The sequence below is a fragment of the Podarcis raffonei genome, chromosome Z (genome assembly GCF_027172205.1).
Source record: "Podarcis raffonei isolate rPodRaf1 chromosome Z, rPodRaf1.pri, whole genome shotgun sequence".
NCBI classification, from domain to species: domain Eukaryota; kingdom Metazoa; phylum Chordata; class Lepidosauria; order Squamata; family Lacertidae; genus Podarcis; species Podarcis raffonei.
Window position 1 is genome coordinate 50,590,585 of NC_070621.1, and position 19,659 is coordinate 50,610,243.

Here is a 19,659-nt window from a genome sequence, read left to right on the forward strand (position 1 = left end):
GCTCCTGCTTGGAGAGCCTGCCTGGCTCCCTGGTATACTGCAGAGCTTAGGGCAAGGAAATGAGCTGGGAGACAGCTTCAATTATGAACGTAGCCAGGATTTTTTGGGGAGGGGCCAGCAGTGGTATAGCTAGTCGCTTGGGTGCCTGGTGTGGGGGAGTTTCCTGCAGTTGGGGGTGGGGTGATCTGCCCGTGAGGGCGGCGCAAGCCTCTCCAAAGCTTGGAGCCTCTCCGCCGCCCCCCCAGCTGTAGGGCGGCTGAGGGAGAGGCAGATGCAAGTCCCACGCTGCTGTTTCAGGCAGTGCAGAACCTGCAGGCGCCTAAGCCACCATGTCACTCCTAAAAAGTTTCGTGAGCCCTTTTAAAAAACAAAAACTCATTTTGTCACACACACCCCAGTGATGACACCCAGGGTGGGGCGCGCCCCCTTCCTCCGCCACTGGGGGGCAGAGCCTCAGTTAGGTATTTTTATTGATGGGGGGGGGGAGCTGGCCCTCCCTACCCACCCAAGGCTTCCATGCAAGTGGAGAAAAACTCCAGTTGAATGCAGTTGAGCACTGATGCAGGCTTATCATCAAGAAGGCCTACTTTGCTGCCTCCACTGCATCCCAGTTGGGCCACCCAGAAGAGCTTTTCCAGATGGTGCAGAACCTTTTAGCCTGGCCCAAAGGAGGTGGTGGGGCCCACAGTACCGCACTGTGACTTGTCTGCAAAGCTCTTTGAGGATAAAATTGCTTGCACCCACTGGGACCTTGACTGCTGTTACAGCAGATGAATCTCAAGGTGTCTAGCCCTGCTGTGTTGGATGAGTTATGGTTCGTAAGGCTCAAGGATGTGGACAAGGTGCTTGGATCAGTCAGGGTGAATACTTGTTGTTTTTTGTATTTTGGTTAAAAGATAAAATGCTACGTATAATAAAATGAAGAATTCCATAGATAGCAAGATCCAGGTTTGGGACAAGTACTCTTTCGTGATAAAACCCTAGCAAAGATTTAAAATCATCAAATGTGCAAAATAAGTGTGGAATTATAAGTTGTTACAAGGAACACAAAGAGACACAAAATCCAAAGAAACAAACTTATTTTTTATAGGCCCATGATTCTTTTTTCCTTTCACAGTGCAGGGAACAATCAAAGATTTAGTCATCATAAACCAAAAAAGGTGCAATTATGCTTCAGAATATAATTACAAGAACACCACAACTATAGCAGTTAATAGTACCATGAAATTCCAACAGACAATTCCAATAGTAAGTAGAATAAACTAGAACTTGACATACAGTGTCATCTGATGCAGAAAAATGTGTCCATTCTGTTCAGAGAAAAGACAGCTCCAAAGGAAGGGGTTTCTTAATCCTTTTATCAAGGATTATGCTCCTGTGTCACCAGACATGGCCTATCAGGGTCCATAGCTGGACCTGGGAGGTAATAAGTTCCCACAGCTGCATTCGAGGTCATTAAGGATGGGGGAAGAGTGCAAAGACCCCCTGGAGATATTAAGCACAAATAATGTTCTACGTTAACATCAAATAAATTAGTCAATACAAAATATTAGGAGTTATTTCTGGCAAATCATGGGTGAACCTTGGGCAATTTCAGTATATGTCTTTAATCAGTTCTGTTAAAAGGTTCTCTTTATTATTCACCAAAACAATCACCCTGACGAAAACAGAATATTCATCTAATAAGCATCAGAAATCTGGAACTTACAGCAGCCTGTTGACATAAACATGCCAAGCAGCTAAATGTATGAAACAAAGATGGGGAGCTTACTACTACATAAGGAGAGAGATTGTTTTTTAAAAATGGTATTTCATTTTAGCAGAGATGCTCAGTCTGGGCAAAGGGAAATCGAGGGCAGGGGATCCTGGCCAGCACAGCAACCCACAAAATTTATGTGGATGACTACAAATCCTTAATTCATAACTAAGATACAGAAGCAATACTGGCAGCTGATCCTCTCACCCACAAAGAGCCCCATATGTCTCCTCTGGAGCATGGCAGGGATAATATCTGTGCCTGCTGTTCATGCCCCACTTTGAGCATGAATACATCGCTTGTGCCAGGGAACCTATATTCTTCCCAAGTGCCCACTTCAACAAATGACAACTTGCAACTTTGATCCCACCTTACAGGGTTATGGGAACTTTCCATGACTGCTATTGACAACAGAGAGGGGACATTTTTCTACCCTTTTCTGCAAAAGGGAGGAAGACTTGGGCTATTGAATGCACTTCATCCTTCTATTCCCAGCGAGACAGTAAAGAATGACGGGACGCTATATTGGAAAGAGGGTGCGTGGGCCCTAACCTCCAAAGCAAGACACAGAACAGTGAACCGGGTAAGATCAAAAGAATAAAACTTGCTACTCCAGAAATGTTAGAAAGAAGTATGCAAGCTTTAATACCACGAGAGATAAAATGTATTCAAATAAAATAAAGGGATTAATAAATATACTGATATATCCAATCGATGCCTGATCAACCAACTCTTGTGACAAACAATTGTGCCAAGACCAAAATGTGTTCCAACCATGTGGGACTTCCTCAGTGATCCAAAACACAGTTTTGTCACAGTAAATCTAGTCTGTCTGGATGATCTGCATTTGATCTTATGCATCATTTGTTGCTTCTCATATCTGGATCTATCATTTTATTTATTATTTATTATTGTATTTAAACATCTATATTAATCAACAACAACAACAACAACAATTGTATTGTTTACACCCTGCCTATCTGGCTGGGTTTACTTATTGAATACGTTTTATTTATCGTGGCACTGATAAACATTTTAGTGTTTCACTCTCCTGGATTCAGCTGCATCAAGATCTCACTGAATCTGCTACTGGTAGCCCCTCTCCGGCTCTCCTGTATTGAGAGGGGACTGGCACAGACACAGCATTGCAACGCTGTGACATGGGCTACTTTCTACAATGGGAAGACAGAAAAGGGAGGCGGCCAATGCGAGCCTAAGAATTATTTCCCTCTGGTATAACCTACAAAAAAAGTTCATCAGAACAAGGTCCAAGGGGGCACCAAGGGGCACAGGCACTCTCCCTGTTCAGGTGAGGAGTGCAGTGACACCCTGTGGACTAGAAGCGGATTTGTCAAGGAAGTTTGTTTCACAACATTCCACAGTATCAGACGGGGATATTTTTGTCAATATGATTACTGGTTATATCAGTTTACAAAATATTTAATAAGAGGGGGATAAAGAGGTCATTGACTCTTGTTTGGAAAAGCCTTAAACAAAGGAAATCATTAATGTGCAGGTGATGTAAAAATCTCAACTCATGAACATTTTCCCTATTACTGTTTTAACATCAAACTTTTAAGATACAGACATCATATAAAAATACACACACATACTTCATGGAATTCCTGCATAGCGGGGGGGGGATGTATCAGTACTCAACAACGAATTCCTATGATTACAATGGAAACCGGCATTTATTAATTTTTTAGGTGCAGTGGAGGTCCTACTTCTCTTGTGCACGCTGGAGGAGAAGAAGAAAAACATGAATCGGGGTTGTTCTTGAAAAATTTCCCTTCGTTTCAATAGGGCTTGCATGAACAACCTCTATGGCTGGCTGCAGCCAGAATGTTCAATCTTAAAAGAAAGGACATAAATAACAAGGAACTGCATGGAAGCATACTTAAGGCATGACATTCAGACCTGAGAACATAAAAAAAAAAGTTTGAAAAGAAAGAGAGAGAAGTTATCTTGGTTTCTTGGCTGTATTGTAAGAACTCCACCTCCTGCTACTTTTGCACTTAAGTGCTTCCTGCTTAGTGCTGGAAAAGATGGGAACCATCACCCACTGATGAAAGTCAAAGGCCCCCAATTCTTATAAATACAAGAAGTCCGGCTGGCACCCCTAAGAAGCCAAGCTCTCTTGCAGGTGTGAACATGTGCCACACTCTCCCTCCTGGAGGAGATAGTCCAGGCTGCTTCTCCCTCTCCTGCTGCAGCTGCCTTTCTTCCATAAACCTTGTGCTATGGGGCACATCCACCACATAGGGGTCTGACTCCCCACACCTTTCCCAACATCCTGCTGCAACCGAGTTAGGGAATCTACTGCCTTTAGAGGGTGGCTTTGCTTCTCTCCAGCTTCTCGCTCTCTCTTTTCCTTGTACTGTTGTTAAATGGAATGATGTTCAAACAAATCAAAACCGGATTCTCTTCTTTTTTCAGGGTCATCACACTTTTGTGTTAGCAGAGCAAAGTGTTAAGTTTGTACAGCCCTATAGCGCTTTGAGAAAAGGGGCAGAAATAAGAGCTGTACATTGAAAGGTTTTATATGGCAACTATTTTCTCTGAAGAAAACATGGCATTCAGAAATCCTGGCTTCCCAAAAACACCCACTGCACCAAGTAAAAAAAATAAATCAAAAGGCTTAATAAAAAAATATCATGGCAGGATGAGGCTGAATACACCAAGTGCAATATCAGCGAGTTGTTCAGTGCTCTTCCTTAGGCAAAACAAAACAAAAACATGTAAATAATCTATGGCAGCTCACAAATATATTTCTCATTTAACATGAAAGAGACACAAGAACAAAAACCAAAGGTTGTAGTTTTTTTATAGTCACATAAGCATGCGAAGAAGTGACCAAACCAAAGTGCAACTATACAGGATGGATGGACAGACAACTCCCTTTCGGTACTACCTAAACTGCCACTTTTGAAAACCCACACCTAAGAGTCTTAAACCTCTGCATGTCCTGTTCACACAGCTGAACTCCATGATATAGTGTGGAACTGGTCTTCTTGGCAGCTATGCAGCAAGAAGAAAATTTTGACATAGCTGAAAGGCACAGCCACTCAATTGCAAGTTTAGAAAGGGAGCCAGCAATGGCTTTGTATGGCTGTTAATTGATCTAGAAACACTACTTAATTCTCTATGTGAAAAACCAAACTTTGCCCACTTTGACTGCTTCATAACTCAGAACCTGCCGTTGGCCCTATGGAATAAGGCATGAGAGAAATTTAAACACAAAAAGAAAACAAACACCCACCTTCAATCCAAGCACAAATCTTAAAGAACTTGCTTTTATGAATCACCTGGAGCCTTATTATGAGAAGCACCTGTTGCAACTGGAAGACAGATGCAAGCGGCTCCTGTCAACAAGTCACTGACCATTTGCTCCTTGACCGTTTCATCCAAGCACTCTATTACCATCACAGCTTCTTATCGGCTGGTGGCAGGTTTAGCATGCAGGCCATCATAATATCAAGGTCTGTTCTAACAAATCCTATAGCAGTGCTACAGAGAGGAAATTTCAAGTCTCCAGAGCTGCCATCCACTAAAGGAAGGCAGCCAAAACCACCTGCTCACCACATGAGATGGACGTGGCAAAACGCAACCCAAGATGCCACCACCACCACTACCTCCTTCCTACTCTCAGGTAAGTGATGGGAAATTGCAAAAGAAAAGCAGACTATTTGACACAAGTTGGGAGGAAGATCTTGGCAGCAGTCCCCCCCTTCCCCCTTCATAAAGGATATTTGTTCTAAAACAGTTCCACTGCTACACAGTATAGTGCATGAGTTTAACTTATGAAAATTAAGAGTCGCTCTTCACAAGTTGTCTCATATGGGTAGTTATATTCTCCTAACACCATATAAATAAGTAATATTTATACAGCTTAGACATTCTGAGACATGCAGTAGTTTTTTTGTTGTAGGTAGTACATTTTTCTTCATGATCGTATGTGGGGGGTTTTTACTGATCACCTTGTTACCAGCAGATCTCATGCCGGCCCATGTCTGGCATTGTCTACTACATTTGAGGGTGGCTCTGAATCATCCATGGGGAGAACGAGGCGTGTGCCCCTTATGACAAGTTCGTGGTCCCCAAACCCAAGCTCCTGGTCCAGGGTGTCCTCGGAACCGTTTCCCGCCGCCCTTCGAGATGCGCCAGATGTCAAAGAATCTGTGTTCACGGTGGAATCCCCGTAGGTCAAACTGATGTCTCCGTCATTCAAAATAAGGTCTGAATCATCGTCTTTCAGCTGCTCTTGATTCTGAGTAAAAGAAAAGAGCTATTTTACCAAGCAGCTAATATGCTGAATTAATATCTATTCCTGCTGCCCAAGATGTCTGACTGGCATAATAAAATTGGAAAGTTTTTATTTTATGACTGCAATTTTCTACAAGGTACCCATGTCCCAAGCAGGATATGAAGGTTTCACAACCTAGGCATGTTCCACGAGATTCAGATCCAGGACAATTGGGTCCTAACCTGTCAGGGAACTGCCATCGGAACGAGAGGAGGAGGAGGGGCTCCACGACGATGCTGGAGAGGGGCCAAGTAGGGAGAGAGGCAGGTCTCCTGTTGGGGAAGAAAATCAGCGCAACACCAGGGATAGAGGGGGGCCAATGGGGGAAGCAGAGAGCAGGCTCAGAGACTCTTCACTGGACACCAGCGGGGAGAGCACAGGTCCTCCGCTACCCACGCCCACCCTGCGCAGAAGACTTCCGCGCAGGGAGAATAGGAGACTGGGTGTCAAACAACTTTTATGTTGGAAAAGGTTGAAGAAACGCCCACTGTCGGATTCTGCCAGCGACTGAACAGCCACGAAGTGAGGGGCTGTCCAGCCAGGAAAGGTTTAACCAGGCCACCTAGCCAGGAGTGGTGGCAACTTACGCACGAGCAACCCCATAACCATTACAGCAATCCGACAGTCCCTGAAGTTGCTTGTGCGCAGCGACAGGCAGGCAGCACCATGAGCCAAACCGGGGGAGCAGGCGCCACGGAGCAGGCAGCTGGAGTGCAAAATCTGGTGGAGAGGAACCGAGATTTGGAACAGCATGTAGCTCTGCTGATGGCGCGGCTAGAAGAAAAGCGGGCGCAGGATGGACAGGTCAGACCCACCCCCGTCGCAAGGAAGGTACCGGGACTGGTACATAAGTTTGGGGGGAAGCCCCAAGACTATAACGCGTTCCGGACGGAAATAGAGTACGCTTTGGAACTGCAGCATAATGACTTTGCTGATGATGGGGAGAGGGTTGCATATGTTATTGGGCATCTACAGGATGGCGCCCGGGAATGGGTCAGGCCCCTAATGGCGACGCAAAACACTGCCTTGAAGGACCTTAGGAAATTTTTTGGTGCGATGGATGCAATGTACTCCAGTCAAGTGGAGCAAAATGTGACTCGCCGGGAACTGATGGGGTGCAAGCAGGGGAGCCAATCAGTTAGAGAGTACTGGTTGCGTTTTGTGATGTTGATCCACCAGCTTGGGTGGGATCTAGACTCGGTGCCCATTCAAATGTTGTTTGAGGAGGGGTTGTCCCCAACGGTGAAGGACGAGCTTTCCCGCGCGCCCCGCCCGCAGTCGATGGATCAGCTGACCAAGGCTGTGCTTGCGATTGGAGTACGCCAGGAAGCGCGGGCAGAGGAGAAGCGCGGAGGGAGAGGGGAACGTTGCCATGACTACCGCATTCCTGAAATGCCGAGGCAGTTTCCCCAGCCGGTTGAGCCAATGGAGATAGATGGAGCGCGCGCGAGGTTTCAAACTCCGGTGAAGGTCGCAAAAAGGAGGGAAAGGATTGGATAACCACCAAGAAGTGTTTCCTCTGCCAACAGAGGGTAAGGGAAGACGTACGGGAGTACGTACGGGGGTGCGACCGCTGCCAGAGGGCAAAGGGGGAGAGGGCGGCCCCTGCAGGGTTACTGGAACCCTTACCCACACCGGGAAGACCCTGGGAGGTGGTCTCCATAGATTTTATGACTGATTTGCCCAAATCAAGAGGGAAGACAGCAGTCATGGTAGTAGTCGACCTACTGACAAAAATGTGCCATTTCATAGCTTGCTCGCATGCGGTGACGGCAGAGGAAACGGCCAGATTGTTTGTAGATCACATATTCAGGTTGCATGGGGCTCCCTCGAGGGTCATCTCAGATCGCGGGAAACAATTTAATTCAAGGTTCTGGAGGAAGCTCATGAGCTTGCTGCAGGTCGAGGTGGGGTTCTCGGCGGCGAGACACCCGGAAACCAACGGACAAGCGGAACGAGTGAACAGTATACTCCAGCAATACCTACGCTGCTACGTCAGCGAGAGACAGAACGATTGGGTAGAGAAACTAGCGCTGGCTGAATTTGCATACAACAACGCTGAACACGTGTCCACGGGAATGAGCCCGTTCATGGCCAATTATGGGTGTCACCCCAGGGCCTTCCCAGGGAGAGGGGAGGAAGGGTGGAGCGTACCTGCAGCAGAGCAGTTTGTGGAAGAAATGGAGGCCTTGCACCAGCAACTCCAGATGAATTTGGAGAGGGCCAAAGAAATTTACAAGAGGCAGGCAGACAAGCACCGTCGGGAAGGGGAGACCATACGGGTGGGGGACCGGGTGTGGTTGTCAACCCGAGGGTTACCCTTTAAGGGAGGGTGCAAGAAGTTGCAGCCGAGGCGGCTGGGACCTTTTGAGGTAACACAGCAGGTGAACCCTGTGGCATTTAGGCTCAAGCTGCCTGACAGCATGAAGTTACACCCGGTGTTCCATAGGTCCCTACTCTCTCCGTACAGGGAGGGGTGGGAATTCCCGGGACGGGAGGGAGAAGTCACCACACACCCGCAAGTAGAGGAGAAAGAACACCACAACCAAGCCACGGAAATACTCGATTCCAGGTGGCGGGGGCGCAAGGTAGAGTACTTGGTCGCTTGGGAGGGCTTGGGGGGGAAGACACGTGGGTTCCCGCGGAGGCAATCAATGACGGGTATCTAGTGGAAGAGTTCCAGTCGGTTCCCACGCAAACCAAAACCACCAGCGAGATTCTGGGAGGAGCAATTTGGCACCACCGACGACGAGGAGTTCGAGGGTTTTCCTGACTCCGAAGAGGAGGGAGGAGAAGCGTTGGAGAGGGAGGATTCAGACTGGGAGGCCCACCCCGCGAGGAGAGATCAGAGAGGGTGGGAAGCGGGTTTTGAATCCTCTGAGGATGGCGACAGCTGCTTCCGAGGATTTCCCGCATCATCGGCCGAGGACAGGGACGAAGTTGGATCCAGAGGTCGGGCCAGGGGTGGAGGGGGTTCTGGGGGGGAGATGGATGTCAGGGAACTGCCATCAGAACGAGAGGAGGAGGAGGGGCTCCACGACGATGCTGGAGAGGGGCCAAGTAGGGAGAGAGGCAGGTCTCCTGTTGGGGAAGAAAATCAGCGCGACACCAGGGATGGAGGGGGGCCAATGGGGGAAGCGGAGAGCAGGCTCAGAGACTCTTCACTGGACACCAGCGGAGAGAGCACAGGTCCTCCGCTACCCACACCCACCCTGCGCAGAAGACTTCCGCGCAGGGAGAATAGGAGGAGACTGGGCGTCAAACAACTTTTATGTTGGAAAAGGTTGAAGAAACGCCCACTGTCGGATTCTGCCAGCGACTGAACAGCCACAAAGTGAGGGGCTGTTCAGCCAGGAAAGGTTTAACCAGGCCACCTAGCCAGGAGTGGCAGCAACTTACGCACGAGCAACCCCATAACCATTACATAACCCCACCGGAGTAGTCATCATTTCTCCCCTGCCTCACTTATACCTGTAAAATGGGGCTAAATACCTGCTCCACAAGAATATTGATTAAAAATTAAGTCCATCTGCATTCATAAAACACCACAGAATTTATCTTCTTTGACTCCCATAGTATTTAACAATTTTACAGAGGCAAACAGGTCTCCCAAAGGCCATTACCAAAATCAAACTGCCAAGTTCAGAAGTATCAGATGCTTAGGAATGCCAATAAAGGGTGGTCTATTGGGAACATGATGAAGGTATGGATGGACTTTGACTGACCAAGCAACATTTACAGTATTTTTCCATGTATAACACCTCCCATGTATAAGACACCCCCTATTTGGGGGGACAAAAAATTAAGAAACTGGGGGGGGGGATTGCCCAGAGTTGTTGAACTTTTTTGGGGTGGGGGTGGCCCAGATTTTTTGGGGAATGACAAAAATCACTCACCCGCCAGACCGACAGTGCTGCTCACACGCATCAACAAAGCAAACTATCCTCTGTCCCCTCGCTGTCAAAAGCAGTAAATTGCCTGCCCAACTGCTGCAGTGACAGCAAATCAACACCAGCCCTTCCGGCAGCCACCAATAGCAATCTCCGACTCGCAGCAGCAACCAATCCCATGTCCTCACAATGCACTACCCATGTATAAGATGACCCCAATTTTTGAACAAGATTTTTGAATAAAAAGCCATAGTCTTATACATGGAAAAGTATGGTATGTGGCTTTCTGCTGCATTATGTTAGCAGTGGATTATCTTGAAATGTTGCTATATATGTTTATTGCACTTTTCTGATGCTGTTTGGAGCTGCTCTGAGCACGATTTTGAGCAATAAAGTGGCATATGATAAATAGATAAAGACAGAAGCCGGTCTGATTTGGAAACTGAAAAGCAATCACAGTACTTGGTGGAAAAAGCTGCTCCAAGAATACAGTAACTGTTTTGCACAGCCAAACCTCAGCAGCTGCGGAAACACAACATACACAGAAAGTATTCCATGGTCCTTCTGGGAGGTTCTGCACGTACCTCATAAGCCTGGGGGCTGGTCAGGCACCTGGCAAGGGGGCCGCAGCAGCCTGGGAGCGTTGCTGTGAGAGGAGGACCGCTGTGCGTCAGGAGGGGCTTCAGGTAGCTGAAGGGGGGCGTATTAAGGCACAAAACACTTCAATGAGAGCACTTCATGGGCTTTTTATATAGCAACAACAACAAAAACAATTTATTATTTATACCCTGCCCATTTGGCTGGGTTTCCCCAGCCACTCTGGGTAGCTTCCAACAAAAGATTAAAAACAGATTAAAACATCAGTTATTAAAAGCTTCCCTAAACAGGGCTTCCTTCAGATGTATTCTAAATTTCTGATAGTTGTTTATTTCTTGGACATCTGGTGGGAGGGCGTTCCACAGGGCAGGCACCACCACCGAGAAGGCCCTCTGCCTGGTTCCCTGTATAACTTGGCTTCTAGCAGCGAGGGAACCGCCAGAAGGCCCTCGGAGCTGGACCTCAGTGTCCGGGCTGAAGGATGGGGGTGGAGACGCTCCTTCAGATATACTGGACCGAGGCTGTTTAGGGCTTTCAAGGTCAGCACCAACACTTTGAATTGTGTTCGGAAACGTACTGGGAGCCAATGAAGATCTCTCAGGACCGGTGTTATGTGGTCTTGGCGGCCACTCCCAGTCCCCAGTCTGGCTGCTGCATTCTGGATTAGTTGTAGTTTCTGGGTCACCTTCAAAGGTAGCCCCACATAGAGTGCATTGCAGTAGTCCAAGTGAGAGATAACTAGAGCATGCACCATCCTAGCCAGACAGTCTGCAGGCAGATAGGGTCCCAGCCTGCATACCAGATGGAGCTGCCCTGGACACAGAATGGACCAGAATGGGCCTCCATGGGTCCAAAATGACCTCCAGGCTGCGCAGGTAGTTCTTCAGGGGCATAGCTGCCCGATTCAGGAGCAGGGAGTCCCCCACACCCACCTGCCCGCCCACAACAGGACTTAGTCTTGTCAGGATTCAACCTCAATCTGTTAGCCGCATCCATCCCCCAACCGTCTCCAGGCACTCACACAGGACCTTTGCTGAAGCCAAGGATATTAACGAAAACCTATTAAATCCCACTGCATGCATTCACCAAGAGATGCATACAACATAATCATGAAAATATACAGTAAAATCATTTTAAAATGATTGTTTTTAAAAAGTAGTAAAATATAATGCAAGTGACTGTAAAAAAAAAAGGTTAACAACAGCGAGGCTCAAAAATATGATATATGATAAGTGGCGGCAATTGAATGTGGTATTGTACATAAAAGGCCCTGTGTAAAAATGGCTTGTGTTTTTCCAACAGGGAAGGCACAGAGAGGGAGCCGGGTGAGTTCCAAGTAGGAATGCGTCCTTATTTCGTGTTCAGCTCATGCCCACAGATGGCACTAAGGTCTTACTTTCCAGGCCAACTTCTTCACAAAAGCAACACACAAGCAAGTGGTTCTGATGGGCAACGACTGGCTAACTGGCTACCCAGGATCAGAGCAAAGTAATTTTATCAAGCCTTTAGTAGTCCTACCTAATTGTTCACTAAGTGGTGGTAAAAAGTTTCATCCAGTTTCACTTTCTGAAAACTGGTTTTCCAACATCCCAAGAAAGTGGGGGGGGGGGCTCTCTGCTCCTGTCGGGGCACTTCAGTAATAGGTTGTTTTTGTTCCACAACCTAGAAGCATTCGCTGCTGAGTGGTATGAGTTTTATACTAGAGCCACTGGGATCCATGGCACATATCTGTCAACTATCCAGGACATCCTTTGTTGGGGGGCCGTGCTCTCCTGTGAGCTTGAGATTGCAGGGCCCAAAAGTGCATGTTTTGGGGGCACCATGCTCTCGAGCAGGTCATGTGACTAGTCTGGCATGGATGGTTTGGCACTAGGACAAGCTGGAAGGTACAGTGGCTCCATTCACATAACAAAAACTGCTACAGAGATACCAGCATTTTCAAAAGCAGGGGGTCCATGGCTTGGCTTTTGAAAAACTGCGGGTCTGCAGTACCTAGCAAATTGGGAACCACATTTCTAGGGGGCAGCCTGTGTGACAAACTATACCTTTGGAAAACATCCACACCTCCAGAGGCAAAAATAGCTGGCTGACTCTTTAAGTAACTGAAAATATGGCAGATTTATCACTCTGGCTCTTGACTGCCAGGCAATTGGCTTTATGAAAGACAAGGATCCACAGCTGAGCAGAAGAGACTTCTCTTCCCCCATCATGGACAGAGGCAGATATTGGCCTCCTAGTACAAAGGCCAAGACGTAAGAGGAGGAGGAGAAAGAAGGAGAACCGGGTTTTGTTACTCTTAAGGATACTTATGGTCGAAGTTGTACCACAGCCGGAATAACCAAGCGCTCTCTGCTTTGGTACTTCTCCTTTCATTTTCCGGCACTCCCTGAAACAAATCAATGAGGCACAATTACAGTACTTTGGTTGACAAGAATCACACTCCAAACAAGGCATTTGGCAAGGAAAAGAAACTCTTCTGCCTGTGATAGCCTGGCAAAGCATTGGTGTCAGAGGCTTGCAAGCATTTTCAGTGACGTGAACCACAAACAGAAGCTTCCCTTTTCCTGCCATCCCCTCTTTCACTGGAAGGCCATGCTGAATTCTGTCCTAATTTCTGGCAGATTGACGTGTCCTGGGTTCCAGCAAGTCGAGGCACTGAAATGGTGCTTTCATGCAGTGTTAGAAACTGAGATATGAAAGCTAGGAGCTAAATGGCACCTTAAACCTAGGTTATGGGCGCTGCAACTGAGTGTCTAGGCATGCTTTTTTATAACAAGAATACAAAGCTGAAAATGAATGAACTGCACCTAAAATCTTATGTTCATTTTTCACATGGTCCAGTCCTTCCCCTGCCCACCCTCCTAATATTCTTAAGACAGACTCTTCTCTATTCCTCAGAGAGTAGCTGGAAGTGGGGAGGCAGAAAAAGGTCCTCCTTTCCTTCCATTCTGCAGTTTTAATCTGAAATCTCAGGTGCAAAGCTCAGAAACTGCTCACGCTAATGAAATTCCCTGTCACAAAATGTGCCTGGAACAGTGGGAGTTTCAAAAGCTGCTTTCACATACTCTTTCATGTGACTGGGGGCAGGCAAGGAAAGGCAGGGCCTACAGAGCAAGGAGAGTTGGCTTTGCTCTTCCTCTTCTTCATGTTGGCCCTTGGTCCCGAAACGGCACCAATCCTTCCCAGAAACTTCTGGCTCAAATTCTGCACAGCTAGTCTCTAGTCTTGGGTTTGCATGCCAGTGCTTGTAATGTGCATGGGAGAACCAACAGACCCTCCCCATCTGCTTGGGACTGGTTTCCTCTGCCCATAATTATTCCCCTGGTGTGTTATTTCAGAAGATACGCTTGCAACAGAGTTCAAGTATCTACTCAGCTTCGAGGTGCCTTGAAGGCAGTCACTACTCTGCAAGGCTGCTGCAGAAAAAGAACGGTAAACCGTTTTGCATACATAAATAAAAAAATGTTTACGTGAGGAAATTAACCAACATGCCACCACAACAAATGTGAGGATATCCACCATGGGCACCCCTGTGTTAGAGGCAGAGAAAAAGAGCACAGCCACCTACCACGTTCTCCTGATCTGCATCCACACCAACCCTGCAGAGAAGAGGAAACAATTACTCAAGTTCTCCTGTGGGCTTCATCTACAAGGCCTCTCACTGCCCAGATGTGGGCTTAAAAGCTAAAAACACAAGCCCACAGCACTTGCCCTTGGCAGGAAGGGTGCATGGTAGAAAGAAAGAAAGAAAGAAAGAAAGAAAGAAAGAAAGAAAGAAAGAAAGAAACCACCTTTTTCCCTCACACAAAAATCAAACTACTGTTTTAAAAAATTAAATTAAATTATGAAATGTCCATAACAAATTACACCTGCCTGCTCCAGAGTCCTTTTAAAGGTTTTCATGTTGCTGTGGACCACCCTAACGTTTTGCAGGAGGGAGGCATGGAATAACTTAGTAAATGAAGCCCCACTAAGTTCAACAGGACTTACTCCCTGCTAGGCTATGTACGTCAAGCCCTGCAGTCTTGGATTTTTAAGCTAATCCAACTGTATCTGGCCACTGATTTTATCCTTCTCATTAAGTCATGTGACCAAGGAGACCCCCAGCGACCAAGAGGAGACATTTCACAAGCACACTTTCCCCATCATTCAGTTCCTGGTTAACACTCTTTCTCACTTCAGAAAGACGGACCCTCAGATTCCATTGTTATGAAGTGGGGAAATGTGGAGCAAAGGGTTTCTCTTCCTTCGCTGGCTTCCTGGTTTTCACCCCCACAAATGATTACAGGCTGTAGAGGCACAGTTGCTTCTCAAGGACAAACATGCACACCTGAACTATGTTTACTGAGATGAAAAGTCTCTGATAGGATTTGAAAATAAAGGCTAATAATTATGTGGTCCATTCAGTAAGAACCATTTTATCTGTTCTAGATTTCTCGTTCTATGTGACCCACCTGGCTATAAACACTGTTACAAGTGTCTGAAAAAAGTTCTTCATCTGGAATCTCAGCACCATTTTAATAAACTGCAACTATTTGTTATGCCACTTATTAATGAATTGTGGCATTTATTATTTCTTCCAAAACGAAACGTGAGCACCCAGCGCTTGGGCAGCAAAATGGGGCCACCTACAGACAAGATAAGAGTTTCTCCACACATGAGATCTCACTAGGTATCCCCCCCAAAAAGGGAAGGGAAAAGCTGTAAATGAAATAATTGAAAAGCAACATAAGAACTCATGCTTAGAGGCCTCAGGGACCCATAGAAATCTGAGGGCAGTAGAGGTTTGATGGGTGGGAGGCAGGGAAGTGAGCGGGGGAGAGTGGGCATTTACCTGCTCAAGCCTGTGATAACTGAACCAGCTGGATGACAAGCTTGCACAGCAGGTTTCCTTTTTTTCCCTTTTTAAATTTATTTCTTACAGTATTACATTCAACAATAAGAACATCTTTTAACATTTCTTACATTCTGTTTCTTACATACATATACAGTCAAACCTCGTTCTGTGTCTGCCTCCGCTTGCATCCGCTTCAGCAAACATCCGCTTCAGCAAACCCGGAAGTACTGCAACGGGGTACTTCTGGGTTTGCCACTCGTGCATGCGCAGAAGCGCTAAATCGTGCATGCGCAGACGCGGAGCTTTGATGTGCGTCATTTTCAGGCTGTGGAATGGATTCCTGCCGTAACCCCAGGCTCCACTGCATCACTGTATGTTTTCCCCCTTTATATCCCTGTGACTTCCCTCCCCCCATGCTTAGCATTATTTAGTTAATTTTATATTATTTTAATAAGTTTATTGGCCCACCATTCTACATCTAATCTCAACAGGTCTATTGGAATGCCATCCATACCAGGTGATTTCCCTTGCTTAAACGAAAAGATTATCCTTTTCATCTCCTCAACAGTAATTTGAAATTGTGTGGTTTTTGCCAGAGAAAATTTAAAATTTTCCTTTTTACAAACTTGGTGATCATAAAAAACGGCAGTAAAATGTGAAATCCAAGCCTCATCGCTTATATTAGGGAAATCAATGATATCTTTTATTGAGAGAAGTGACCAAAAAGTTTTGGTATCTTTAATTTCTAATGCAGTAACAATTTTAGACCATTTGGCTAGTGCGAACTCAGATTTTTTTCCAGGAGCTTGTTCTTAAAAGCTTTTTTCATTTCAAAATAAGTCTTCCAGAGACCTTGAGAGTTGGTAATATAGGCTTCTTTTAGACAAGTTCTAAGTTCTTTCTTATAGTTAATACAATCTTTATCAAACCAGTTATACTTATTTGAAGGTTTGTTGCTGAACTGAGGGTCTAAAAAAGAAGAAAATAAATCCTGGATAGTCTTATAATAACAATCATTATCCTCCAGGGGCATCAAATTTTGGTTAGCCACAGGTTCGAGAATAACTGGGTTATTTTCAAATACTGCTAATAGATCCTCCCTATTTTTGTCACTTATATAAACTCTTTTGGCATAGATAGTCTTATCAATACTAATAAGAGGACTAATATCATTATTTCTAGGATTCATGTACATCTCTAAAACTATTGGGAAGTGGTCACTTTCTGAGCGAGGTACAACTGTAAAAGAGGCAACTTCATTTAACATTTCAACGGAAACTAGAGAATAGTCGATTACGCTCCTACCCCTTTTGGAGCTGAAGGTAAAATTTCCTGGAATATCCGGCCACATTGAGCCATTCAAAAATGAGAGGTTAAATTCTAAAACCAATTGTAAGAGTTTTCCTCCCGCTTTATTAATAATGATGTCCTTTGAATTCCTCCCTATTCTCAATGGAAGTGGGGCGTCTTCAGCTATATTTGAGACATAGTGTTTATAGAGAGCTGTATTATCTGATCCAATTCGAGCATTGGTGTCTCCCATTACAATCAGGGGGATATTTGGGGATTTACTACGTATTAAATACAACTCTTCAGAGACTATATTCCAACCATAATCTGGTCTAATTTCTAACTCTAAGGGAGGAAAATATATATTTAAAAGAAGAATTTCCCTGTAAACAAAGGAAAATGATAACAGTTGTGCATACTGTCCAATATTTCTGATATAATTAATTTTAAGGTTAGAAGACCTTAAAAGATACCACAGATCAAACCAGCTTTAGGGCGACCTTTTGTTGACATTTTAGTAGCAGGTAAATTATAAGTAATAAAATTAGGAATATTTAAAGGTTTAAGAGACCAGGTTTCCTGCAGAAGTATTATATCATAAGACTCAAGAAAATTTAAAAAATCAGAATCAGCTAATTTACATGAGAGTCCAGCTACATTCCAGGACATAATAGAAAGAGTTTGGAGAGATCTTTGATTTAAGGGTGCTAGTGAGGTATGCGTGGTGCATTCCGGATGTCACACCAAGTTCCTCTGATTCTTACTATTAGCCCTTTCATCGGGTTCAGATAGTTCAGATGCTAATTCGATGATGTTTAAAGATGTATTCAGTATGCTCACATTTGAGGAGGGTGGAATGCTAAGATTGCAACCTGGCGCACCCATGCTGGGGACTTTATTTGGGGAGCCCAATTCAGTCTCATTTAATTCTCTCATTTTATCCCATGCTAATGTAGTGACCAGGTTTGCCTCTGAGATAGGTTGCATGCGAGCTGGGTTATAGGAGGGGCGTTTCGATTCCGAGATCTGAGAGGATGGATTCATCTCCGCAACAACCAATTGGCCTGGGGTGACGGAGGGTTTCCTGACCCATAAATCCAGCTCGTGACGATAGAAGCATGAAGCCTGATCTGGGACATAATCAGATATGTTTTGGTTGTGTGGTTCCAGTTCGTCCTTCGTCAGCTTTGTCAGACAAGAACGAAGATTATTCAGTCTATAGAGTATTTTGTTCTGAGTTTCTTGGGGGAGAGCGCAGTAGGAGTTAATTAAGTTATTTTCAAAACTTTCGAACCCGTTACCTTGGCTCGCCTCATATAAAGTCCCAGGAGAGTCTGGTCTTAGAAGATCATTAGTAAGTAACTCTGGGTGGTGATTAGGCGAGTCCTCATTGGCTTTTATATCAATTAAAGTGTGGTATTCAGCCTTTTGATGAGGTGCTGCAGTCGAGGTTGCAGGACTGGGGAATAGTGGGATAGGAGAGGCCTCATTTTTAAAGTATCTTGATATTTTTACACCACTTGTCTTTAGGTGTTCTCTGTGTTTATATATCAGTTTTGCCAATCTCCGATCATGGAATGTAACCACCGCCCTGGCAAGCAAGCCATCAAAATATAGATATTCCACTTTGTCCAACTCCGAGGGATTACTCAAAGTACCTGGCATGTATGCCTTAAGGAAGTTCAGTAAATGGACTTTGCGATCCTCTTGTGATATAAATCCGGGAGGCTTAGGATAGCTTGAAAAAACAAGCTTGTTTTGAAGCAACACCAGCTTCCAGTTCTTATTTGTTGGAATGCTCTCCTTATTGGATTTGGAGTTGTCTATGGTTAAAACGTAGGACCATGGATCTTGGGGCAATAAATCTTGCTTAGAGCTTGGTGGTGGAGCATGCGCTGAAGGTTTTAGACAATCCAGAGCTTTATCAGCACAGACGTTTGGGGGCAAATCCTGTTTAACTGACTTCTTGGCTAAAGACTTCACCAGGTTCCCTCTAGTCCCAGAGGTTGATGTGCTCTCGGGTAGGTTAAAAAGCTTTTTAAAAACCATTTTTTTATAATGCACTGACTTAAAAATTTTTATGTTTTTACTTTTTTTAACATTCTTTACAACTATGGATCTTCTTTTACAAGCATTAGCTCTGCAGGCTTTCTTACCCTTCCTTAATGGGCCACTCCTACAGAGGGTGGAGGCGAGGCCATGGTTACTTTCCGATTCTGCAGGCATTCCGACGGGTTTTCTCCAGAAAGTTTTACAGGAGTCAGCCATGATGGTAAGAATTTTTGTGCAAATGTCCAGGTAGGACTTTATGGATTCAATGTCCTCAGTAAGGAGCACCAGCCATTTGATGATTGAGAGACCCTCTTCATTTGTCTCATGGGAATGAGGATAAGAGTCTTTCGAAGGTTTATTGTTTCCCGAGGCCAATTCCGAAATTTGTTTTAACATTAGTTCCTCCATTTTTTTATCTAACGATGGTTCGGGGGGAACTTGGGATTTGGCTTTCAGTTTCGGGGATGCCTCATCGGCTGTATCGAGGATATTTTGTGTTGCTTCCAATATATTCAGGCTTTTATCACTGCTTTTAGTACACTCCTTTCTTTGCATAACCAGTCCTTCACTATGGCTGTAAGAGAGATTGGTAGGAGAAAGTAGAATTTCTCTTCCCTTCTTGTTCTTGTTCTCACTCATTTCAGTCGTTTCCTCGTTTGTTCCACATTTTGCTTTGTTCATGTAGAAGCAAGTGATTTTTGTTTGCACATTCTTTAGAGTGGTTCTTTTAAAGGTGGGTCTTACAGCCTTCAGAGAAAAGCCTGAGGTTTTGCAACCACTTCTGGTCATCACCATTGTTTCTTTAAAGTTGTAAATTATTTCTTTATTGTTGTAATAAACAAGCTACAATACTACTAAGTATAATATAGATTACTACTACTACTACTACTATTATTACTACATTTGCTTCTTTTTCAAACAAACCTGTAGC

The 19,659-nt window shown here is 45.2% G+C and overlaps 1 protein-coding gene across 2 annotated transcripts in view; it reads right to left on the reverse strand.

Moving 5' to 3' along the window:
* Positions 1-2,785: 2,785 nt before the first annotated feature.
* SLC9A6 (solute carrier family 9 member A6) overlaps positions 2,786-19,659 on the reverse strand; it is a 56,196-nt gene continuing 39,322 nt past the window's right edge. For both annotated transcript variants that reach the window (XM_053374282.1, XM_053374281.1), the window contains exons 13-16: positions 14,118-14,148; positions 12,856-12,935; positions 10,537-10,642; positions 2,786-6,026 (exon numbers count right to left, since the gene is read on the reverse strand). In XM_053374282.1, coding sequence (XP_053230257.1) covers positions 5,754-6,026; positions 10,537-10,642; positions 12,856-12,935; positions 14,118-14,148 — 490 coding nt within the window. In that variant the 3' untranslated portion in view covers positions 2,786-5,753. The remainder of the gene's footprint in view (positions 6,027-10,536; positions 10,643-12,855; positions 12,936-14,117; positions 14,149-19,659) is intronic.